General features: G+C 48.7%; 2 protein-coding genes across 4 annotated transcripts in view; one reads left to right on the top strand and one right to left on the bottom strand.

Annotated features, from left to right (window-relative positions):
- The window catches only part of LOC119465860 (uncharacterized), a 28,735-nt gene extending 4,202 nt beyond the window's left edge, over positions 1-24,533 (top strand). Inside the window, exons 2-4 of one of the 3 annotated variants that reach the window (XM_049657115.1) lie at positions 9,846-9,886; positions 21,779-22,110; positions 23,105-24,533. In XM_049657115.1, the coding sequence (XP_049513072.1) occupies positions 21,808-22,110; positions 23,105-23,380 (579 nt within the window). In that variant the 5' untranslated portion in view covers positions 9,846-9,886; positions 21,779-21,807 and the 3' untranslated portion in view covers positions 23,381-24,533. Of the gene's footprint in view, positions 1-9,734; positions 9,887-21,778; positions 22,111-23,104 lie in introns of those variants that run through there. The other 2 variants (XM_037726339.2, XM_049657113.1) reach the window with 2 other exon arrangements.
- Positions 14,527-26,283, bottom strand: part of LOC119465859 (acyl-coenzyme A thioesterase 13) — a 60,670-nt gene continuing 48,913 nt past the window's right edge. The window contains exon 3 of the mRNA XM_049657116.1: positions 14,527-15,752. Within this exon, the coding sequence (XP_049513073.1) occupies positions 15,743-15,752 (10 nt within the window). The 3' untranslated portion in view covers positions 14,527-15,742. The remainder of the gene's footprint in view (positions 15,753-26,283) is intronic.

Here is a 26,283-nt window from a genome sequence, read left to right as displayed (position 1 = left end):
AAGGGAAGCGCAGTCCAGGACGACAGAAAACTAGGTGGGGTGATGAAGTTAGGAAATTCGCAGGCGCAAATTGGAATCAGCTAGCGCAAGACAGGGTTAATCCGCCTTTTTCATTTTCCTGTGCTGCCCTCTGCCGCGCGCCGCTGGAAACGTTTTGGTAGGGGGCTGGGGCTTTCGCCGGTTGATTTGTGAACCTGCGCCCGTGTTAAGTGCGCATCGGTTGTGCGTTTATTGGGTTGCGAATAATTATTAATGGCTTCTGGGAGGGGGGGGGGGGGCAGCATGTCGTTCCTGGCAGCTATGAGCAGGCCTGAGTGTGCTGTTTTGTTTACAGTGCGGCCGATAAAGGCACGCTGAGTTCCCTCTACCGTAGCGGCTGCTTTGGAGTTTGTTGGCGCTAACTCCTGCACTTGCACCTCGCTTTTTTTGTAATTCTTTTTACACATTCTTTAGACATTTCGCATAAATAAGATTTTTTCGAGTGCGCAGCCTTCCGCGTCGGATTTAGCAAAGCGATGCACTTGTTTACATCGGCATCTACAGCCACAGATCGTTGTTAGCCTCAAAAAATAGGGGAAAGGTGCATATATGAAAATGCGCTGATATGAAAGAATGTCGAAACGTAGAATAAAACACACATATCTGCTCATATGAGCCGCGTTGTTCCATCGTGAGACGAGTCAGTATGAGCGGCTGAGCCACTTAAACAATAGCGGCTGTGATCCAGTTACAAATATTGGGCTGTTAATTTATTACTGGTTCTCGCTTTTCTTTAACTTCGCGATAGTTAGTCTGCGCGTGTGATAAAACATTATTAGAGCAAACTGTGCTCGCATAAGCGCTCATTTAAAGGCCGTGTTGTTCTGCAATAACGCGGATGCCATCGCTGACACCGTTGGTATATAACTGAGCGAGGCGGCTGTTTATGCTGCTGTACCGAATGTACCGTCTCTTGTTTCGGGTTTGACGCAGAGATAAAGAGTACGTCTCAGTAATTAAGAAATGTGTCAGCGTGCCAACACGTAAAAACCCACCCATCTACGTTGCGAATACGACCGGCAGCCTACGGGAACGGTGACCTACAGATGTTGGCACAGGCGTTGGGCACAGCGTTGTGTCCCCGCTTGCAGCTTATTGTGTACGCGGCGATCGACGCGAAGAGTAGTTTATTTCAAATCGCTAAAGCTAGAACTGGACTATAAAAGCACTTTCCTTCATCCTGCTTACTTTTCAGTACAGGTCCGCCGGTAGTGCGCGAACTCGACGGCGCCAGGCCTAACCTCCGCTGAACAGGATCAACATTAGCTCAAACTTATGTGCATGGATTGAGAGGGTCCAATCTTGTGCATTTCAACTTCGTAGGCATGTATTGACTCATTTTGAGCACGATTATTTATATATACCAACGAAGGCGTTGCGGCTATCGCGTTATTGGTTCGACGGCCGATCGCGCGGGGTTCGGTCGAATGATGGTCGGCACGCTGATTTTATCGGTGCCGTTGACAAGAAAGCCCGTCGCAGAACAACTCGCGCTCGTCGGTTACGTCTTGTAGGCCTGGTATGATAAAATGGTCCCCGCGACACAGTGCTGCATGGTCGGCCAATCGTAAGCGTCCGCGTCTTGTCGGTCTCGTATCGACCCAGTGTTACCGCGTCTTGAACGAGTACGTGAAGTCGGGCACACGCTGCCACTACCAACAAGCGAGGACCGACGCTGCAAGACGTCTTCGTCAGCAACGTGTTTTTAAGTGTGGTCGAAGTGTAACGCAGGGGTTTATCGATAAATTTGCTATTACAGCCATCAATGCAAGGCGGCAACTACGTGGTTCCCTGTGCAGTCTGGACGAAGCCCTCGCTGCTTTCTGTTAAAAGCGGAGTTGCAGTCTTACGTTTTCGGTACCGCACCGACGTCGAGCTACCAGTGAAGTTTCAACGAGGTACACAGCACGAGTTTGCACTTGCAGTAGCGCGCGTGCGAGCGCATTTTTTTTTTTCGGGGGACGTTTTCCCGAGACGGGGCCGCACGGCCGCGCGCGCGACCCTTCCAAAACGTTTCGCGACTAATCCGCCAGGGCAGGGCGCATGCGCCGTAGCGCCGTGAAAAAGGCGGAATCCGCCTTTTGATTGGCTATCAATTGCCTATCTATAGGCAATTAGTCCCCACTATTCTTAGCTAGACTTATCCAGGCTCAGCTTCGCTAGTTCACAGGTGTATGTGCCATTGCGCTTGGACCCTTTCTGCAATGCTGCCAGGATCGGCCCACATTTTTGGATTCAGCGGACACATTAGGCCCGGCTGAAACAGCTCCGCTATTAAAAATGAGAACTTCATCTGTATTACTATTTTCTTTCATAAGATATAGTCATCTGTTAAGATATACAGTCAAAAGAGCGGTGTGGATCTGAGAACAAACGGGGATAACCGATATTCTAATTGACATTGAGCGGAAAAAATGGAGCTAAGCAGGCCATGTAATGCGTAGGATGGATAACCGATGGACCATTAGAGCTACAGAATGGATACCAAGAGAAGGGAAGCGCAGTCCAGGACGACAGAAAACTAGGTGGGGTGATGAAGTTAGGAAATTCGCAGGCGCAAATTGGAATCAGCTAGCGCAAGACAGGGTTAGTTGGAGATCGCAGGGAGAGGCCTTCGTCCTGCAGTGGACATAAATATAGACTGATGATGATGATGACAGTCATCTTCCACGTGTCACTTCAGCTTGGCACAGAATGCATTGAACCATGCAATGCATAACGGTCGCGTGTGCTCGAAGGCCTACTTAGGCCCTTCAATGAGCGGGCCCGAGTCTGGCCCGGGCCCGTGGCTTCAAGCCCGAGCCCGGCCCGGGCCCGTGGCCTCAAGCCCGAGCCCGGCCCAGGCCCGCGGCTATAAGCCCGGGCCCGGCCCGAGCCCGCCGACAAAACGATTCGGACGGCCCGGCCCGGCCCGCGGGCCGGGCCGGGCCCGGGCTTTCGGGCCGGCCCGGGCCCGTGCAGTGCTCTAGGTCACCCTGTACATATACCGAGAACGAGAAGTGTGTTTGGGCGACTGCAGGTAAAGTGTGCGTGTGTGTACAGGGGGAGGGGGGGGGGGAAGGGGAGGTCAAGCGTAATTCGTGCCTTTTCGACTTCAGCATTACAACAGACCGTTTTGAAATTGTAAGGATAGCTTTCCTGTGAGGTCGTCTGCCAACTAATGGCAGCGAAGTCATTTTTGCGAACATCGTGTGCAAGCTGAGTTTGCTCGTATTGTGAACGAACAAGGTAAACGTGGCTCTCGTGATGAAACGGAGCACAAGAGGCTAGCCCCAGCATATGCCGCGAGCACTTCGCCATCGTTTGAACGATGACAGGTGCCCGCCATTAGTTGGGCGAACAGTGCGAACATTAGTTGGGCGTGCAGTGTGAAGAAGCCCACTTGCACATTCGGAAAACGTTGCATTCCCGCAACCATGGCTATTAGGCAACGTGGTCATTCCAAGCCATTCCTTTCTTCGTAATGAACAGGTCCATTCAAGTGTTATCGCGCTCAGTATGAGCTACAACGCGCAAGCGCTTTTCCACGCACATTCGCGTTGTAGCTCACACTGAGCGCGATAGCACCTTTCGTTTCACAAACTTCCTTCTTTCGATTGTTTCCGTCGCTTCTTCAAAACTGGGCTTCGCGCATCCCCATTCTGTGCATTCTGTGGTGACATTGGTGAGATCGAACATTTCATTTGGATATGCCCGCAGTTTGACACAGAAAGAAAAGCGATGGTCGACAGCCTACAAAAGAGCGGTCTTACGCACGGTACCTTTGAAGACGTCGTTTTCCCCGGAGGGCCTGCGACAATCAGGAAGAGAGCGCAACGACTGCTGATAGCCTTCCTGCGAGACACGGGGCTCAACGACACCTGGTGACACACCCCTGATCTCAACTCGAAGGAGGATCAGGCGGAACAATTGCCGGCTATGTATGCCAGGCCATAGCCTCCTCGATAAACTGTGCCTGTCAAGACGCCGAGAGAACAATAGGGAGGCGCCGTCGGCAGAGTTGCAAACTGCCGCCGCTCATTTCGCTGAGGGCGCCACCGACGTAGAGTGCCACCGCGTCTCCCGTCTGCGCGGCGGGCGCGACGCCGACTGTTTTAATTGCTGCGATGGTGGAACAACAATCCACTGGGTGACCAGTTTGTTTATAACGCTGTAGAGCACCATGGTAGTGTCTCGAATACAGTCTGTGGAAGTGCGAGCGCACTTGCAGCAACTGCAGCGTCAAAGTGCATTGCGCGTCGCACGTAGCAAAAAAAAAAAAAAAGCGCGAGTTTGTTTATTGTGGTTAATACGCCCTTAGTTATCGTAGTAAAGTGAAGAGAATACGCAAGTCGTAAGTGTTCTTACAGCTATAACTAGTCAAAAACTGCTTGCGACGCAGCCGTCCTTCTTCTTCTTCCTTCATTCTTATAGTGAGCCGTCCTTCGGGCCTCGGCGCACGTTAGTAGCATACTATTTTTACGACTTTCAGACAAGTTTTCCCCAAGTTCTTTTGCACCAGATGAGCGTTGTGGCCGACGTGAATATTTATACCCAGAAACCTTTGCACTTTCTACCACGTCCGTGCGCCTTGGCGACCAGGAAAAATAGAAACAAATATTTGAGGACCTATAGAAAAAGCGCCGCATGCCTTGAATAAGCAATATGCGAGCAAATATTTTATTGCAAACGCTTTGTTGAACGATGCATGCAGCTCAGACATACAAAATCCCGAGATATGCAAGCAGTTCAGACATACAAAAAAATCCCGAGATGCAAACAGTTCAGACATACAAAATCCCGAGGGCGCTTCTGTCACTATATATGCGTTGCTCGAAGTTACATATGTATCCACGTGAAGAAGTTCACGGTGCTTTAACCGCACATGATGTCTGTGAAAGAGCGTGGCCTCTTCGAAGGTTTTTTCTTTCTTTTTTTAATAACGTGATCGCACGTCAAAAGCATCTAGCAATCCCGGTCGGTCAGCGTTAAGCTCAGGTCCACGATCACCCAAGAAGGTTTAAAATGCGTGGACTGCACCAACGTTGCTAGGTTTGACCATACTGCACGAGAAAAACCGACAAAAACAATGCACCCGACTTGCGATCCCAGCGGAGGTAACGGAAAGACGGAGACGCGGGCACACGGCAGGAGTCATGAGCTAGTCAACGTCGGTGGCGCCATCTCTCGGTGGAAACGACCAATAGGGAGAGGGGAAAGCGACGGCCGATCGAGCGCCGTTTGACAGGCACAGAGTTATCGAGGAGGCTATGGCCAGGCTAACCCCGCCTGCTTCAACACCACCACCACCACCACCACCACCACCACCACCACCACCACCGATTGTTTCCGATCTTCCACAAGGAAATCGGCCAAGTAATGTACAGTGTGTCCATGGTTCAAAGAATGGGATAGTTTTTAACAGCGAAGCTGTTCTAGCTAGCCGTAAAAAGTGGTGCCTGCTGTCGCAAAACCTCGCCGAGCTCTGGCGTCACTGCATTGCCTAGCAACCACCTCACGGAGCGGCGTGTGCCTGGCCTCCTCTCCGTGCCGTGCACATTTTGCCTTGACATGGGACGTTAAAAAGAGGGAAGGAGAGCCTGCGCGCGGCGCGCGCAATGTTCGAGAGAGGGAAAGAGAAAATGAGAGCGAGATAGAGAGAGAAACAAATTGTAGCAGCACCGACGAGGCAACGCGCAGAGCTGCTGCCGACGTCGCCCGCATGCGCCGAAGCAGTAGCGATGACGTCACATCGCGTTGCCTAGTAACCGCCGGCGCAGGTGCGTGCTCGCTTCGCCCGACACAGACACGGATCCTGCCTGCCTGCCTGGCTGCGCTTGTGGCCAGGAACGCTGTCGCTCGTAGGCGCCGACGCGTCCAGCGCTGTACTCCGTTTCACGCATCAGGTGCAACGCTGTGGAAACTACGCAAGTAGTACGGTCATTAAAATGTATCCCTCCGCGCGTTCCTTCTATGCTTCGCTGCGCGCCAGCGGCGTTTGCTCGATCGAGCTTGCACGTGAGGCTTCCGCGACGGGCTGCAAATAAAGAAAAACGAAAAGCAAATTGATCTAAAACAACATGTTAGCAGCCGTATGAGTACATGGTTTGTTTGTTTCTAAGGGTAAATTAATTTTTTCGTTCAGAACTGAGCGTATATGAAGAACATTATTACAAATATTGGTCAACAGACACCAAACTACTTCTAAGTGCGAACGCGGCCACTGCAAAAAGTATCTCTAGCCTCCACAGCGTTGCACCTGATGTATGAAACAGAGTTATAGTCACGCGAAATGTCGCGAAAGGGAAGGTACCTCCGAAAATGATCGCTCAAGAATACCTTCCCTACATGCACAGTTAAGTTAAACCAAGTCCAAGGGTGCGATCTTGTACGCGTTCCAAAATGGAACGGAGGCGGTCCGTTCCATCGAGCCGCACACGATTGGTCGATTTGATCGTTACGGTTTGGCCAATCGTGTGCGGCTCGATGGAACGGACCGCCTCCGTTCTATTTTGGAACGCGTACAAGATCGCGCCCCAAGTTAATAGCTAGCAGTAGCAGCCAGTAAGATTTGAGGATTGACACTTTCACTGTGTCTAAGCTTTGCACGACCGAGTGCAAACTTGTCCGATTATTATTTATTTATTTATTTATTTATTTATTTATTTATTTATTTATTTATTTATTTATTTATTTATTTATTTATTTATTTTACGATAACTTCCCATAAAAGGAGCAGTCGAGCTACGAGCTGAGTTGAGGTCCCTCCTACAGCCCTGATTTGTCCTGTCGGGGATCAGGTCTCTTGTGGTTTTTCGCGACCAGGAAAGAGGCTTGGGGACCAGTGTTGGAGGACACATTGTTGGCATTTGAGGGACTGCCCAGCGTCTGAACCGTGTCAGTGAGCTTTCACATGGGCATGGATTTAGAGCAGTTCCTCGTTCCATAGCAAACAGCAAGGTCGGTAAGTATAACACCTTGGGGGAGCGACCTTTTAGGCTGGACACGTTTTTTGAGCAAGCACCGAGATTCGTACTACGTGCGAGCTTTTAATTTTCCCTTCGCTGCAAATACCTATGCCGATATAGAAACACCGCGGCTGCAACTACCTACCGTCATCGCAAAGATAATGCGCCCCGCTGAAAGCTCTGGCTCATTCGGTTCCCTCGGTATCTCCTTCGGCATCTACTTCGGTGTCTCATGAGCTCTTTAGATAGATATGACACTCATACAAGTGGCACTGGAATTGATGGTGCAGTTAGTCTGCAGACACGCGCAAAGTCGTAAAGCAGTCGAAATGAGGTTGCTGCCCTCGCAGGCCTCTATAATGTCGAGGGTCGTTAGAACCCATACCTTGGCTCACTGGCGCCATGGCTAAGCACGAGGCTCGAAACTTGAGCATCCGAAACACAACCTTGAAACTTGAACGCACAAAGAGTTGTCTTCGGGCTAGCTGGTAATCTGTAACTCTCAGGTATTTCCGCGCACAATTTGAGGACATAAATTCAGGGGGAGGGGTGTATTCCGTAAGAGTCCACTTAGTGGACTGTCCATTTCGGCTGTCGCTGATTGGCTGCAGCTGTACGAGCGAGAAGGAGACAAGCTGGGGGCGCCTGTCTCCTCCTCACTCGTGCAGCTGCAGCCAGCCAGCAGCGGCCGAAATGGGTAGTCCACTACATAGGTGGACTCTTACAGCGCTAAGAATCATCCAATAGCTACGAGCCCACAAAGATGGTCCTCGGTGTTCGGAGGTTCATTTCTTAATAAAAAAGAGTTAGTCGAAGATGCCGTCCGAATCCAAGGACTTCGAGCCGCCACCTGAGGCCACCAAAATCAAACTGCCGGCCCTTTCAATAAAGTTTATTTCTTCTTAGCTACTCTTTCGCTTCCTTCTACCAACAGGTATTGCTCCGTCATCCCAAGTATGTTCTTTTGTGTGCGTGTGTGCGAGCGAAAGCATCACACGTCCGCGACGAACTAGCCCAGTGCCAAGCCGCACGGAGACGGTGCACAAGCCACTCGCTGCTGCCGGCCAACTGTCAAGAGACGCGACCTAAATTTTGTGACGTCACGACCTAGACACCTAACTTTCTGGAAACAGCCCAAGTCGCACTGCGAGGGAAAAAAGAACCCCGATCTTTGTCGGGTGACGTTGACGTCTATACATAACACGCGAGGTCGAGGCACAGCCCCGATTCCATAGCGCGACCCAAGACGCGACCGCGACACCATGGCAGGCCGCAGGTGGTCTTAGCCTTCTCCTGAACGTCACATTCTGCGAAAGCGTGGTTTCGATGCAGGAATTATAATGGTGGCTCCCTGACGGTTGGTGCGTGTGCGCACGTGCGTGTATGTGTGCGTGCGTGTATTTGTGTTCGTGTTTGTTCCTTTGTTTATGTGTTTATGTGTTTACGTGTTTGTCGAAGGAGTTGACTGCCATAGTACCTGTGCCTCACGTTTTTGCTGTATGCAGTGGCGAGAAAGTGGCTGCACTACTCATTTATTTTCGTGTAAATAAAAGTTCAAGGTTCCTGCGTAGAGATTTCAATATCTCAGTGGCCAACTTTCACACCCCAATACCAGCTCTGTGTTATGTTGACAAAAACACAGCGCGTTTTCAACGCCATTTCCCAACAACGACCAATGACATTTCAATGTCTCTCTCAATAAAACATTTTGTAGGTAATATAATGCTCTAGTCACTTGGAACCCTCCATACAACTCTTAAAACTTATGTTCCGATATTTTGAAGACGCCACCGCCGTTTCGTGAAAAAAAAAAAAAAAGCAAGGCATTCACCTTATTTGTGCCTGCTCATATGTGGCTGTACGCAGAGGCATAGACTCCGTGAATCCGCGCTTGATCAACTGGACCGTCGTCCACGTCGATAAGGATCCACTTCGACAACACTTGGCGCTATCTACACATCGCGCGAGATTTATTTTATTTTATTTATTTCACATGCCCTCCTCAAGCTCAAAGGCATTACAGAAGAAAGTGGGGTACATGCGCACAACAATAACAACGATGTAATCGTTGTTATTCTCACATCATTGCTTTCTCTACATGTCCCCTTTCCAATCCCCCCTCCCCCCTTCCTCCTGTGCAAGGCACAGCAAACAGTGAACAATTCCTGCTAAGTATAAAACCAACTATAGCCCCAACAACCCATACCCCTTCTTCCTATTCTCTCTCTCTCCCTCTACGGAACGTAATACTCCAACAAGCTCGTTATAGCCCACAGCTGCGCCGCTCAAAAGCCACGACCTGAATGTTGCGACGTCACGTTACGTACACAAGCTCGCACGCGCACAGTCATCGAGGCGGGACCTTCCGTCGAGCGGACAGTGGCAGTCTCGTGCGCTCGACGAGGCACGGGGGGAGGGTTCCGAATTCTTGGCTAAGCACCGGCGGTTTCTAGACGAACCCTCCCGATGAGCAAGACGGGAGTAGGAGGAACGCAAACAAAGATAACAGCTAAACAATGCAAAAAAAAGCAAATACCGAAAGAAAGAAAGGAAAATGGTGGAGACGACGTTGGAAAGGAGAGGATATACGTCTGACGCGTCTACCCCGCGCGGGCGCGCGAAAAGGCCGCGCGCGAGGCCAAATTTGGAGCCCGCGCCTTGGGGGCGAGGGGTCAAGAATATTTACGCCGCCAGCGCCAGCGGCGTCCGCCACTGCCAACTCTCAACGCCACTGCCTTTCTCTCAACGCCCCCCGCCCGGCCCAACCCGCAACTCCACCGCGTCATCCCGGGCTTTTTTTCCTAAGCCACCAGTCGCCACGCGTTGGTAAGCTCGCCAGGCAGTGCGCGGATCCGACTCTCCGAGACCGACAGGGAGGTATACCGCTTCGGAAGATACCTGTGAGTATACGCTATTTACCAGGTGTGCCGCTTAGAACGAGCAGGTTAGCGCACCTGTGCGAGCTGTCACGGTACGTCGTCCGCGAGCACGTGCAGAGAGACAGCATGTGGCTGCGGAGCGTCGTTCCCCGGGAGCTATGTAGACGCCGTCGGTTCGAATCTCCAGGGCTGAAAAGGCAACGTTATACCGTAACGATGAACCCGACGCGGTGTCTCAGTCGATGCATACGGTGTTCCACTGCTGAGCACAAGGTAGCAAGTTCGACTCCCTGATGCCGCGACCGCGCTGCAATGAGGGAGCAGCGCGAAAACGCGTTTGGTGGGTGGACGTGACGCTCTGCTGGGCAGAGCTCGCGCAAGGTCGCGGGAGCGATTCTCGGCCGTATTCCGGATGCGGGCAGAAATGCGAAAGACACCCGTGCATTATGAGGTGTTCGATAAGGAACTCCCAGGTGTAGTCTAAATTAATCTGGAGCCCCTTCTACTGAAAGTCACTCACGTCTTCACAGTTCGTGAGTGGCTTTAGATCGTCGGATATGCGGAGCGCAAATCCGACGTGTTCGCAACGTCGCGTCTGTTGTACGCTGCGCTGTACGTGGTATATTAAACGCTGTCGTCGCGGCACAGATGCGTACTTTGGAGTGTAAGTGGATTCAATTAGTTACCACGCGGCACGTACTTCAGGTGATGATGAGTAGTTGGGTTTATTGGCGCAAGGGCCAGATGTGGCCTGCTTCAGGGTGGTTTACAGCACTGGCAAAACACGAATGAAGGACTCTGTACTTCCATAAAGTTCAAACAATACTTATGGTCTATTCTCGAGAAAGGAAATGTTGCGCGCGGGCTACCTGAGTAGCCCGAAAATATATGTACAGTATACCGCAACAACAGACAGCGGGCGAGCATTCGGGAAAGAGAAAGAGAAAAGGGTATATAGACATCGCGTTTGTTTTGTTCTTCTCGTTCTTTTTGTGTGCGTGCTTTCTACGCCTGCTTCTTTTGCAAGAAATCGGTTTACAGATGCATACAGTTCAAATGTACAATGCGCAACGCTAAAATCTGGACGTCGTGCCGAAGAGACGCGGGGCACAATTTCCCATGTGGCCGCCCGATTGAAGAATTCCAAATCACCGAAACAGTGATAATGACAACTCTCAAGAACCTGTTTACAGTTGAGCTTGCTACACTGCGGCGAATGCGTACACTGCGCAGGACACAGGTCCGTTACTATGTTTTCTTTTTTCCGGCTAATATTGTGACACACCAGTATTTACATCAGCCAGTGAGCCCTTATTATTTTTTCCCCTATTAAGTACTTAACGTAGATAGATTGAAAGGACGGAACAGCAATTTAGATGTATTCGGGTAATAACTCGGCTATAAACTAGAGAATTAGTCACATTGTAACAGTAGGTCGGGCGTTCATTTACAAATGGTCTGATTGTTCAATGAAGGCGATTCACCGAGTCGCTCGCGGCGCCCTCGAACTAGTGCGAACGAAATGTTAAAGGTCCATGAGAGACAGTTGCGTTCTACCCCCTCCCCCCCCCCCCCCCTACCCAGAAAAAGAGGAAGTTAACTGGTAAATAAAAAAAATCACAGCATATGCACGGGGTGAATGATGATGAGTGGGCGAAGCTCCGGAGGGAATCATCGGATCTCCCGCTTAAGAGGACGCTAGCACAAACGCGTTAGAAACGTGCAGTACTCTCTAGTAAGGGGGAGCGGCCACAGCGTCTTACGCAGCCATTTACACATGCCGGAACGTGCACCGCGTTTGCCGACGCCATCACATGACTGCTGAGAGAGTATACCCCCCGTATTCATAAACGCTCCTCGACTTGAACTTGACTTGCCACCGCTTTGGGCAGCGCGTTCGAAATGCGTTGAAGGTAAGGCGGAGAGGCCACAGCGTCTTACACCAGCTTCTTACACGGGCCGTAACGCGCTAGCACAAACGCGTTAGAAACGCGCTAGAAACGCGGCCTTTCGTTAATGTTGGGTCATAGCCTCCTCTATAACTTTATAGAGGAGGCTATGGTTGGGTATTTATTGCCATCGTGGTGCGTGTGTCCATGTCCGCTTCGTGGCGTAGTGGGCTAACGCCGCGCGCTCGGAAGCGAGGGGTCCCTGGTTCGATTCCGCGCTACGGACACAAATTCGGAATTTTTTTTTCTCATTTTTCTCAGACTGGTTACACACTACTGGTTACACACTACTACTACGACGACGGGGACGGAACGGGTGCCGCTATAAGGAGCTTCGCCCCTAAAAAAAGTAAATCAAAGAATCCGTGAAACATATTTCACCACGCTACGAACAAATCGGTGTGCTTTAAGGATGCCAGTGAGCCGTCCATATACATGTATGCTCAATGTTTACGTAGGGGAGAGTAGCAGGCTAGAGACACGATACAAGGTACGCCCACCGCGTGTGGACAGAGTGGTTAATATACATATATAGCATACACTGTTGCTATGTAAGCACGCGATCGCTTTTTCGATTCCCGGCTGTGTTACGATGTGCGCATGCAAGATTCAGAAACGCTCACGCGCAAGCTTTGATTTCAAATTAAGTAAACCCAGATGGCCAAAATATTAACCCTCGGCTGAGGCTTCGTTCATACTCGAGCTTTTGCTAGTTTTTGCGAAGTTGAACTCCATGGATCAGCTTTTTTTTTTTTAGATGTTTGTTTGAACAGCATGTACCACGCATGATAGAATTACGCTTGTCTCGTTTTTTTTTTTTTTTTCACATTCGAACTATAAGCACCATAGAAGCTGCGGTTGATAAGTCCGCTAAAGGAGTCTTGAAAGTTTGTTAGCGGGGTAATCGCGCAAGGGCAACAAAATTGACTGAGAGCGCTAGGACAAAGGTTTAAATGTCTTCTAACAAAATTCTACTCGAGAAGAGAGGTAGTAGGGAAGAGATACATCTGGAGAAAAAAAAAGTGCGGGTTCCACGCACTGTGGCAATGAATGTAAGCGAAGGTTTCGAAGCTGTTTGCTTTGATTGACGAGAATCATCGTTCGCTTCTGGTCGTGGCGCTCACCACGCTCCTCGTCTTCCATTGACGCCACGCGTTGTTGCGCTTCTCGCTTCTGGTAGCAGGGATCACGACGCTCGTAATCTTTCATGGCCGCCACGCGTCGTTGCCTTGCCTCATGTTTTCGAGCCAGAATACATTCGCGGTCTTCACCGCGTTTCGCATGCGTAGCGAAGACGCTCCCGTTCCGCGCGACGCTTCTTTCGGGCCTGGGTGTCCTCGATGCTGAGTGCACGTTTTGGAGCCACTTTTGCTGGCGCGTGTTTACGTGCTCCTTCTGCATACGTGGCCAGCACGCTGTTGAGACGCCAGCTCCAGGCGCTCTCTTCAGGCTACGGACGATTGTAGTGTTTACGCTATCACAGCACAGCACGTGACCTCCACAGCCCAGCACCTGCATTTTTGTCGTATAGTAAAGCAAGCACAGCACATCCCATACGCACAAACTGCGAAACGCTGCCGCAGCGGCGCCGGCCGGGATGCGCGTACGCCAGCGCCACCTGGGGGTGTTGCAAGAAACCCAGCGACGCGTGCGAGCAAGACCATACAGCACCGCCCGGAAAGTCGGGAGAAGAGGCAAAGCAAGCTTCACTTAAAAACGCGAAGCACTGAAGCAACACACTTTTTTTTGGCACGCGAGCCCCCCCAAGGCCGCGCAAGCGTTTATGGGAAATGTGTTTACATTGCAGAGATCGGCGTCGCCCTTGTTCCTTCCTCCTGCGCCGTGCGAGCACTTGTCAGCAGTTCGTGTCTTCGATTATCCGTTCCTGACAGTCCCGGACTGCCCGATACGGTGCTTTCAGCCAATGAGCGTTGCGTATGCAGTCTTTCGGACAGTCCGGGACTGACACAGACGGATAATCGAAGAGGCCCAGTAATAACCGAAGGACATTTGGCAAGACGGTGCATGATACCGCGTAATTCAAACAAGAACGTCTTGTTTATTGTTTAGCTGCGACGGCCCCTCGCCTCCTTGCGATGCCAGCCGTCTAGCTATCCCGCGCAACACTGCTTCTTTTTTGTTTCTTCGCTTTTTTCTTTTTCCTTTTTTTGCATGCAGTTGAGCTGGGAACGCACTTCTATTTAGTGCGCACACCCTTTGACTCTGAATAATAATGGGTGATGGCCAAAACAGAAAATTAGGCCTAATAAACAATGCGCATGTTGAATATTTATCCACCAGCATGTTCCAGAGCTGCAGAGGCAACTGCCAAGTAGACTTGGTTTATGATCCGCCTTGTTTAGTGTTCCGTTTTTTACAGGTAAACATGATTTCACTTTTCTGTTCGAGGTGCATGGAGTGGAGTTCGCTCCACAGCCTCTCGCACAATTTTTTAAAGCTTGATAACAACAATTCATTTCGTTCCGTGTTTGTTGTGCGGTAATGTAAAGCGCACCATTTCATAAACGTGTAGCGTTTGATAGTGAAACATAATTTCAAGCGAAACTTTATAGGCTCACAAGTGTCGGCGGCGGTGGTGGTGGTGTCACGTTGAAAAATGGGCTGTTCCTGGCTATAGTGCAGAAAGGGTCCAAGCTCAATGGCACTTACCGGGGACAGCAAAGAGAGTGAGAGAGAGAAAAAAGAGGGGGAGAGAGAGAAAGGAAGAAAGAAAGGGAAAAGGAAAAGAAAGAGAGAGGAAGAAAGAATTAAAGAGAGTGAAAGAAAGAAATAAAGAGAGGGAAATAAAGATAGATAGAGAGAAAGAGAGAAAAAAAAAAGAAAATCACCACGAAGGTCAGATACACACACGACAAGCTTCGCTTATCCCCATTTTGTCGACAGGGAAAGGGCTGGTGATTTGCTTTAATGTGTTCCGCGACGTTGCGCAAGTGCTCTGACGAAACATATCGCTTAGCTGCGATAGGTGGTTTAATATCCGAAACGTGCTGCCTATATAGCACGTGCCCAAATACACAAGAAAAACGCCTCACGAACGTTTTTTTTTTCTTTCTTTCTTACTTTTTTTTTCACAGTGCAGCTGATTATATTCACTTTTAAAGCGATTTTCACCGCGAAGCAACAACCTACTTCACTTGTGACAAATGCGCTCAGATCTACTACCTAGTTTCGGTGGATCTCGGCACACGAACGCAATATTGGGAAGGCCCGGGCTATAAATTCGATCCTAGCTCAATGTTTTTCTATAAAAGATAGGGAGTAGAGGCAAATTTTGTTCTACTTGTTTATTATTATTATTATTATTATTATTATTATTATTATTATTATTATTATTATTATTATTATTATTATTATTATTATTATTCTTTTAGAAATACGAATGCATGAGCGCCTAACCTACAAGCAACCAAACGTCGAGCACCCTGGCTTTTTCCGAAACGTCACAGCGCATATGCGCTTCTCTTCTCAGACGTGTGGCCGCAGAAGAGGCGCAAACGCCTTTGCGTTTAGGAAAGCTTACAGGAAAGCGCGGTCTCTTTGTTTACCCACCATCCGACAACGCGTCGTTCTGTAAACGAAGTTTTAAACGATGGAGGCGATACGTTTACAGCGGAGCTTACAGCTCTCTGTCAAAGGGCGGCAGCTCGGTGAGTACCACATACGTAGACTGTGTTATTTCATTCTTTCCCATTTCTTGCATATATATACAAATGGAGATGCTTGTGGGGAAGTATACGTATGCCTTGACCAGCGTCAAGAAGGATGTAGCGCCTTGTTCTCATTTCTTTTATTTCTTTTTTATTTTCGTACTCCCACGGCGCCAACGCGGCAAGCGGGTGGCAGCTGCGCCCGAGCGAGATGGCTCGGTCGACGTACTACATCCCATAGTGCACCCCGCGGCCGCGGGTCACTGTGGCCTGAAAAAACGTATGTTTTAGTGCGTCAAATTGTGAAACGCGTCGCAGTGGCGACATCAGACTGGTTACAAAACATTAACAGAAAGTGAAAGCGAGTCATACAGCGCAAAAAGTAACAAACAAAACAAAAAAAAAACAAGAGGCTACAAAAAGATACACATATGAAACACACGGCGTGACTTACATTTCAATAGCGAAAACAAACGAAAACATGAACATTACCAAGGCTCGATCCGTACGCGTAAAAAACAAATTACCAGGCGTCCCTTATGCTACAACTAAGACGACTTGAAGGCGAAAGTCCGAGCCCCGCTAACTCAATGACACGATGACCACATTTTTTTTTACTGAGTCATCGTCATTCTGAAACCACAATTTGCAGTCATTTTTGCAAGTCATCACGCTTTTTTTGCAAGTCGCCCTTCCTATGATTCACCAAACTCGAACCATGACTTAGCACTTTTCTTTTGCTGAGTCACTCTCACTTGGACCCTCAAATCTTACATATTTTTTGCAAGTCACTCGCCCACTCCATAACCCCTTGATTAACTTTTGATTCACACTTGATTCACTCTTGATTCACCCTATCACTGCTTGGTTCACCTTCATTCACTCTACCCATCTCGGTTTTACTTCCATTACATTTGGTTTGCTCTATTACTCAAAATTACAAATTTTCATCACTCTTGAATCACCTTTCCACCATTTCATACACCTTCATTCACTCTTAATTCACTCTGATTCATTCTTCATTATCTTAGCTCACGAAAGACACAATCTCTCCAATGCTATTCACTGCCTGCTTAGAAGAAGTATTCAAGCTCTTAGACTGGGAAGTTTAGGAGTGAGGATCAACGAATATTTCAGCAACCTTCGGTTCGCAGATGACATTGTCCTATACAGCAAATATGGGGACGAATTACAACAAATGATTGAGGACCTTAACCGAGAAAGTGTAAGAGTGAAGTTGAAGATTAATATACAGAAAACAAAGATAATGCTCAACAGCCTGGCAAGGGAACAAGAATTCAAGATCGCCAGTCAGCTTCTAGAGTCTGTAAAGGAGTACGTTTAGGTAAATTACTCACAGGGGACCCTGATCATGAGGAAGACTGTTAGTCTATTGTAGTACATGTCCTACGCAGTAGCCCTTTTGCGGGAAGTGCATGTATGGAAATTAACCGACGAAAATGAAACATCGTAATTACACAACTTTCCATTAATAATCTACGTTTAATCTTCGCAGAAAAATAAAACTCCTATAGGCTTCCCACGACTGCCTGAACAGTTTTTTTTTCTTTTTTTCTTTCTTTTTTGTGAAAGAACAGACAAGAGACGCAGATAGGCAAGTACGTTGCTATTCGCATATCATCATTATCGGCAATTTTCTAGGTGTGTCCATAACTGTTGCTTTGTCGGTCGTCTTGTTCTAGGTTGTCATTTTCAAAGCTTATAGTCAAGAAAAATGCTCTGTCGCCCTCCTAAACTTCCTCTTGCTAAGGCCTCGTAGTCGATCCAAATTGGCATGCAGTGTTGGTCGTAAGATATATACGCTGACTGAAAAAAAAGAAGTAAAAGAATGAAATGACCCCTTTCAATTTATTATTCTAAAGTTTAGCATACCACGCTGTCACTCTACCGTCAGCGCTAGCGTCACTGCAGTGAGTCGTTAGCAGTGAGCCAAAATCATTTCTGAACGAAACTGAATGGACACCCTGATTAAAATGTTCACACCAGTAATTTCTGGGGCAATATTTCGATGACGAGTACCGTATTTTTTTTTGTGTGTGTGTGTATAAGACGCCTTTTTTCCCCTGAATGAATTCTTGTCGGTGCGTCTTATAGAACGGTGCGACTTATGTACGTTTTTTTTTTTTTTGGAAGAACTGCCGTCAAAATCGGATTCGATGTTACGGCCACGCGAACCGCGCTGGTTGACTTAATTGCTACGGGTTCTGTGCGCGCTATCGAGGTACCAGGTTCTTCTCGTGATCGAGTTGCCGAGCGCCGTGCGAGAAGGACGGAGCAGCAACGCAAGCGGCGGCAGGCCGACCGCGAGTCGATCGTCGAATCTGCAGATTGCTGTCAAGATACGGCGCGCGCCGCTGCGCAAACTACGCAGTTGCTACCAGAGTACAAGTCGGCTCCCCCCCTCCCCCACCCTTCCTCCCACGCTGCCTTCCCGCTTTCCTCCCATGTGCGCGATTCGGATCACCGTCGCCCGCTTCTACTCGCACATTCAGCATACGGCGCGCGGGGACAATGTTATCGCCCTTGGACTTTATACGGAACATCGCGGCAACCACGACGGCAGAAATGCGCCTGGAGTGTTCGTGTCATTGCTATCGCAATGATATAGTAATGGCACCCATACGCTTTCGCGTGACCCGCGTTCATGGAGTGAAACGTTACTGTAATTTTTTCAACTCGCTCACCGAACGAACAGGTGCCTCTTATACACCCGTGCTACTTATGTGCGTTTTATTTATTTATTTTTTTTTTGGGGGGGGGGGTGTAACTGCCGTTTTGAGGGGGGTGCATCCCATAACAAGGTGCGACTTATAGACCGGTAAATACGGTAGTCCAAAGCAGTGGTAGCGCAAGGTGTCCTCCGCTTCCCGCCTTACGAAACAGCCCCACACGCTGGTCACCGCTAACAGGCCACCGCTAATTTTCACGCCGCAAGTTTAGCGTCTTGGCGGCAGCTTGCAGCGCTTGCACAGTTAGTCAAACCGAATAGACGTCTCTGTGCCAGGTGCTGTGAAGCGCCCTATATTTTTTTATCTCATTACAAGGGCTTAATGAAAACGCGGTCAGACGTCGTTCCTCCAACGGCTTCTTTTGTTTCCACGCAAAGAGCGTCAGCTTGGCAAAGCCTGGCGTGCTTTCATTAGAGGCGGTGTGCCAGGGCTTGCCTCCACACCGAGCGCGCATATAGCGCCTGGAGCTATTTAAAAGCGTTTGTTACTGCAGTCCAAGTTGTCATTGCTCCCGAAAGTGACGCTGGCGTTCTCCTATTTTAACGCGACAGCGTTAAGGGCCCCGTGTTGCAAAAAAGCCCGGTGTCGGCGTCCAGCGTGCGGCGCCGACCATCTTGTGAGCGAAAAATCATTCCGAACTATGCATACTAAACCACGAACACGCAGGTACTCCGCGTGGCACAGAGGTGTTAGTAAACTAATTGAATTTTTCAAACTCAGAAAAATCGTAAAGTACGACTTAACCACAACCTACAGACATGATAGCGTCGGATTGTAATTTGAATATACGAAAAAAACATAATTCTGTTACGCGGAAACTCAAACACAAACCCTATTTGCAGCATGTCCACCATTCATAGAGCGGCGCGCCCCGCTTGGTTCCTTGCAACAACACCATCGAGATGGCGCTTGCCTCCGCACGTGCGCGGCAGCGGCGCGCGGAGGCGAAGGTGGAGAGAGAGAGAGAAAGGAAGCTGCAGTTGCTGGGAAGCGTGAGAAGCAGTCAGGGACCTTTGAACTAGGCCCATAGCCAGGGGGGGGGGGGGCTAGGGGCCCGGGCTACCCCGGAAATATTGATCTGTCCGTGCTTTACCGCAAGGAATTACTGAAAAATAGGTGCTTTCCTCAAATAGTCAAGGCCTTCAGCCAGTGCCCCTCCCCCCCGAAAAAAATTCCTGGCTATGAGCCTGCTTTGACCGCTGGCGCGTTCCACTCTTAAAGGCGAAGCTTAAGCGTCCTCCAAATGTTTACCGTTCAGACGGAGGAGCTCTCCAACGAACAGAAATGCCAGGAATTATGAGTACGTCATCCGGCGCCCTAATCACGTATATGACTCGAGATTCTGTGACCTGGGAAACTGCCGAATTTTGCCACCAAGTCAAAATGTTTGGCCCGGAGCGCATTAGAGAGCCTTAGTGCAGTGCACCGCTTCCGTTTCAGCCAACAGCTATGTAAGCCGCCCTGCGAACATTCCTTGCGAGGCTTAGCTAGCCTGTGTAAAGCTGGCAGATTGTGGAGTCCGTAGCCATATAACGATAGAAACGTAGACGTATGCTAAAACTCCTCAATGTGACAAGCACCACTGCCATGTATGTCGCGTATAGCCGACGGCCTGCACGGCCTACGGAGCATGTCATCGATGGTTGCTCCTATCGGATAAAAAGGAACATCAAACACGCTTGCTCTACATTTTCTTTGTAATCTTTGGCCGTTTCTGTTTAACAACAAAAATTAAAGTATGAACCAGGGGCCGAATTCACAAAACTTTTCGGAGCTAAGTGTTCTTCGCCATTGGCCGATTGCTTTCGCTAACAAAATATGTCCACCATCCAAATTGGCTGGAAATCTAGAGCGTCTTAATACAACACTGTTTTTTTCTTTGTTTCCCCCCAAATATACCTAATCGATAGTTAGTTGTGCTAGGCACATTCCAGTGGCAGTTACTCACAGTTTGTAATCATTTTTGTTCAGTACTGTAATATTCCTGTGCAGAATAATCTATTTTGATTTTGTATTATCATTCTTGCTTTACCAGTATCGTTTTGCAATATCAAAGTTATGTTGTACGATTCATTTTTATATGTATTATTATTTCTTTGCTTTTTCTTTATTTTGCTGCTTAATAATGTTGTTTTATGTACTACCTGAGAGGAGGTACCGCTGCAGTCTTGTGCTCTTGGACATCATTCTGTATCTCAATTACAGTTAATAACTCAATAAAACATGATTTTGATTCTCAAGCGCTTTTTGTAAATACGGTCCCAGATGCGGTCAAAGAATGAGATCGGGCGACGTTGCTGCCAATGTGCCTTTCTAAGGCTAGTTTCCCGTGTAACTTCTTGCGTCTACAATCTCCAAGGAAGTATCTGGATTATGTTATACCACCCGCCACTCATTAATGGGCACCGGGATACCCCCACATGGACATTTAATTTTCTACACTGCGCCACCATAGCACTCACACCGCCACTGCTAAGAACGAACCCGTAACCATGTTCTCAGAGAAAGTAGCGTAACAGATCGGAGTCCCTTGGTAATCCACTTGAATAACTCCTTTGCGTAACAGAACACACAGGACAGAAAGGCATGGACAAACACTGTTTACGCGCTCAGAGGTGGATAGCTACATCAACTGCGGCTTCTAATATACGCACTTTTTCTGTCCTCTATCTCCCTTCTACAAAATGGCAAATTGGACAAACTGAGCAAGTTGGCGACGATCCACGGTTAGGAAAGCGTTAAGGGACAAAGACGACAGAACAAAACATACGCTCGTCATGTTTTATTCCGTCACCAGTGTCTCTTGAAGCACAGCTATGGGCTGTCCATCGGTCCCGCGACGCAGCAGAGAGGCTCGGCCTTTCTGTGCCGACGTGGGAGCGGCCCGCTACGTGCTGACGCGCGTTCCGAGGGACAATAATAAAGTTTTACCATACCATACCATACCAGTGTCTCTTAGTGCTTATCTAACCATGTAAAGCAAACCGTCGTTATAACGAAGTCGTTCAGACAGAATATGGACTTCGTTATAAGTGGTATTTCGTTAAAAGCGGATGTGCTATACAGTCAATTTAGTAACGCGTTACTTGCGGTCCAGCTGCGCGGGAGCTCTTGAAATCTATACTAAAACAAAGCTAGACAGTGGACACACGACACTGCCCAAATTATGCTGACACGCGTGAGCACTTGCCTAGTCTGTCGGCTGTCATCACGTGACGCAGTTAGCCCCAAGAAGCTGCCGCCACATCGAACTGTCAAAGTTAATATCAATAAATGCAGAGCGGCCATCGCGCATGCTGCACCGAGTGGTCCCGCGCGAATTTTCCGCTTTTGCATTTCGTACTAAGCGGAGTCTGGCTCCACACCACTTCGAATTAACCGGTCTGAAATGCATGCGCTGCGGTTGCGGCCGCAATAAACTTCGAATAAAGCAATATTTTTAATAAACAGATTCTGTTAAAACGAGGAGTTGCTGTCCCTTTGAGCACCGTTTGCTGCCAGCGGAAAAAAATGACAAGTACGTGTTGCCCGCTTTCCTCTGCGCAGTGTAAGCCGAGCCGACGACCAGAGGAGGAATGACGTCATCGTACAGGGTGCGCACAATCCCGACGCGCACGGTGACCACCGTGCGTCGTCAACTGGTCGAAGATGACGGCGACTTCTTCGACTTCCCTAAGGCGCGCTCGGGTGGCTCCGAATTCACCACGGTGCGCCACCGTGTCACGCCAGGTGGCGGCATCGTCACCACAACGACGACGACCACCACGACGCCCAGGCGCGTCATCCGCGACGTCAGCCTGGACGGCATGGATGCCGACCCGTTCTTCGCGCGCGACGTCTCCAGGCCTTCCCGGACCAAGGACCTCGAGGAGTTCAAGGTGCGTGACGCGGGCGCCCCGCCGCTCTTGAAGTCGATTGCTTAGGAGGACGTCAAAGCCGTTGCCTAACGCAAGGCTTGAAATTCTAACCACGATGAGCGGTTTTCGCGCGTCACGATGACGTAAGACCGCTGTTGTACCGAGTTTCCGCTGTCATCTCGTTCGTATACCTTGAACACAGGCTCGAGCGCTTCAAAAGTGCAGACACATACAGAGTCGTGTGAGCAATGGCGCATATGCAAGGGGCGGTCGCCTGTAATCGTCACCGACAATCAAGTAATAACAAATGCCCATCACAATCTTTAATGTCGACTTACTGCGACTTAAGAGAGAGCCAGAGAAAGAAACGTTTATTAGTGAAAGACAAAAATAATGTCGCCGACGATTACGATACTCACTAATGCGAATTTCGAGCGCCGCTGTGTATAGGTGTTTTGAATTCGCGATATATTATGGCAAAAAATTTGATTCCGAACGACAGAGTGCTTTCGGCGGCGGCGCTTGGGCAGCTCGTTTAGCAGAAGCAGCAGCATACGAAGCCTTTCCTCCTCACCCTTACGCCATATACCCTCCTCCGCTTTCCGCCTTGCGTCTTTCATACCCTCGCTGTGCTCCGCGTTCGCTTACATCTTTCGCTGTGCTCGTTCGCTCGGTTACACCACCGACGCCGCCGACGCTCGCCGCAATAACGGGCGCTTAAAAGCTGCGCTCTAAAATGTTTTGGGGCAACTTCATGCATAAGTGTGACCAAACAGTAAGCTCTTGACTCATCAGTACGCATAATCCGACAAAGCTTGAGGCACGATTGGCGACGTTGGGGAACCCGTGTGCGGCTCGAGGACTGTGCCCTCGCAGTGACAAACAGTAACTGCGACCCACCAAAGTCCTTTATCCGGAGCCGTCACGTGCTTCGTAAATGTCGCACGTCGCCTATCAGCGCGTTTGTCTTAAAAAAAAAAGAAAAAAAAAACACGCGATTTTCCTCGCCCTGCAGGTGTCCTTCGACATCGGGCTGCAGTTCAAGCCGGACGACCTGTCGGTGAAGACGCGCAACGGCATGGTCTTCATCACGGCCAAGCGCACCGACGGCAACATCACGCGCGAATTCGACCGCAAGGTGCCGCTGCCCGACGGCGTTGACCCGCTCACCGTGCGCGCCCTGCTCAGCCCCACGGGCGTGCTGACCATCAGGTCTCCGCGGAACCTGTCGTCCCGGTACACCTCGAGCATCTACGAGCGTCACGTGCCCGTCCGCATGAGCCTCTACTAAAGCACGCGTCGGGGAAGAGCGCCGAGATTCCGCTGGCAACGCTCAAGGCTAATTTAGTACACACTTGACTCATTCGGGATAAGCAAGCGTCAGTCGATTGCAGTGACTTGTATTCCGCGTCGCGGAGAGTACTAGCAAACCTGGCTCGTGCTGGAGGACCTTACGTGCATCGTATAGGTCTCAGTTATCACTCCTACCTGCAGAAATGGAGGCGCACGTATGGGATTGATGGCAGCTTGTGCTTGAAACCTACAGCGCGGCAGCAATTACAAAAAAAAAAAAAAAAAAAAAGCAGAGGAGGACCGGAGCAGTTCTAGCTAGCTGTTTGTGGCGTACAAGTGCTAGCTGTCTCTGGTGTTCATTCTTGTTTCATCTGTTTTGCGCACTGTAGGCTCCAAGCTGATAAAATCACTCGCGAATTCGTGACTAAGTCTAGGGTTAAACGGGTTCAGGGTCCGTTTTCCTGGACTGCAGATTCAAAAGACATTGGTGTTCCGATCACAGCCATTCGGAGGCTGTCGGCAAGGAGAATTAAGTGCCTCTGACAAGAAATGCTCCTTAAGCTTTGTTTCGAAGGGCTCTGAATCGAAGCCGCGTCCGCAGATGTAGCCCTGTTAGTATCGCGCATAAGTCAAGCCTTAGTTTCAATTGCAATTACGCGAGAACCTTTTGCCTGGCGTATGGTTGTGGCAAAACAGAAGTGATATAGGTGCAGACAGAGTGCGAATTTTTTAATTATGCATTTGATGGCACCCGAGTGGAGTAGACAAAAAGGCCGACAAAATTATCATGAAATCAAGGTCAGCACTGGTGCTATGTAACCGTGATACAGAAATACATGTTACCGTGTCAAATCAAAATGGCAGTGCTCCCAATCAATCGCTGACGCTGTCCCTGCTATTTCCGAACAACTAAAGAAAGCCAGGCTAGAAATTTTATTTAATTCAGTAAGCCTTTGCAATGAGACGCTACTTGCAGAATGAAGGCATAACTGTCTGGGACGTTATGGCAAACACTGCAAATCACTTTAAAGCAGGGCACTACTTCACAAGCAACGTTATGGGCTGTTTAGTGCACTCTGTGATGTCTCAGAAACGCTATTTTTGAATTTTTTGTTCATATTATGGCTAAAGTAAAACAAGTTCTGGTTGTCCCTTTTGTTTGAGTGTTTCTTGCAACGGGAAGTGGAGATCAACGCACCAAGCTGTCTACTTCAACAGCTCCAAAGAAGGTAAGGATGGCAACAACAGATAAAATTGACACCAAAGAGTGACACTAAGAATCATCTTCAACAGATTACACTTCAAAACGTTTCAGTCTGCTAGTTTTCTTTTTTTTAAGTGGTAATTTATAAAAAAAATGTCATATGTTGAATTTCATACGCGAGTCAGCTGGGCACAAGATGATTTCAGACTAACAACTAAGATTTTACACTACTTTTGCATAGTTAGATGTCTTTATGCCAAACAGTTATAGAAAGTTGTTACGTTGATCTCTTGCTTATTTTTGAAATCAATGCAATAGCTTATAAAGAGTGCCGAGCACACACTAGCAAAACCTACTAAGTCACAGGAAAATGACATGACAATTGCAATGTGGTGCCACCCTCTGAATTTTGTATTCGCATCCTCTCTGGCTAACTAGGCCCCAACTCAATCCAAGACCGGTCTATTTGAAATTAAGTGAGTCCCTCTAAGGTACAAGTAAAAGTTTGGTTTATCATGTCGCAGTCTGTACACTATAAAAATCAGCAGCCAATGTTGCTTAATAGAGTATATTGACAGGTAACTGAATAGTGAGTCTCAAATCCAGCAGCATTCATGCCACAGTTAGCAGAAGTGACTCAAGGGCCAATCGCCTGCTGTTATTAAAAGGATGTTTCATATCTGCTACTGTAACCCTAAGTGGCAGAGCCTAAAGCTCCCAAGGCTACATTATGTACACACATATGTCAATTGTCACAAAAGTTCAAGGGGGTTTGGTATCACATTTGCTCAACTACTGCCATGTTGCACATCCGTGAGCATCATGCAGAGGTTGCGGGTTTCGACAGCGGTTGCCTTTTCTTCCCCTTATAAGTCCACTTGCGTAAATTTAACTCAGATAGGACCGACGAAATTGATCGAGTTATCCAAGGGGTTGAAGTAAACGCGGCAGAAAAAAAAAATTACCGCAGAAATCATATCACGACGACTGTCGATAGTAATGTGAGTAGCATTCGAAAAATGCAGCAACACACTGTATTTCTGGAGTCAACTTCATTTATTATCTGTAGTTTTCATTCTGAGACTTACATTGCTGCTGCTATATGTGACATATATATGACATATATGTGACATGTGACAATGGAATGCGACGGGATTCACCCAGCGAGAACCGTAGGTAACGTACAACTTCCAGAAGCGCTTTGGTTTAAAGTGGAAGGAAACATCAACCGATCATCCGTAGAGATAAGCAAGAGACGATTAGAGTACTGGTGGAAAAAAAGCAGGGAAGAGGTTGATACGAACAGATCTCTTAAAATCATAGGTAGCGGTACAAGGTAAATTTTGAAAAAAAAGAAAAAAAATAGAATAATCAGAGCCATACAAAAATGCTAGATAAAAGAACATGCAGAGTATACCTGATTAAATCAAGCAGGCTAGGTGACTATTTGGCGCCGCCCGTTTCAAAGGGGATGCCATTAAATCATCATCATCATCCTGAATTAAGCTTCGCTCCTGGACACGGCGGCTGCCGAGCGGGCGGCGTTACTTTTGCCATTTCACTTCGAAGTAAACTGCCGGTTGCTGCACTACCGACCGGGCAATTATTTGTAGGGTAAAAAAGTGCGATTCTCCGGACCACCGCATGCAGACGGCTCGGGGAAGATTCCCCGTCGTTCCCGCGATGATGTTGAATGT

Source organism: Dermacentor silvarum, chromosome 10, assembly GCF_013339745.2.
Source record: "Dermacentor silvarum isolate Dsil-2018 chromosome 10, BIME_Dsil_1.4, whole genome shotgun sequence".
NCBI classification, from domain to species: domain Eukaryota; kingdom Metazoa; phylum Arthropoda; class Arachnida; order Ixodida; family Ixodidae; genus Dermacentor; species Dermacentor silvarum.
This window is presented reverse-complemented; position numbering and strand designations above follow the sequence as displayed.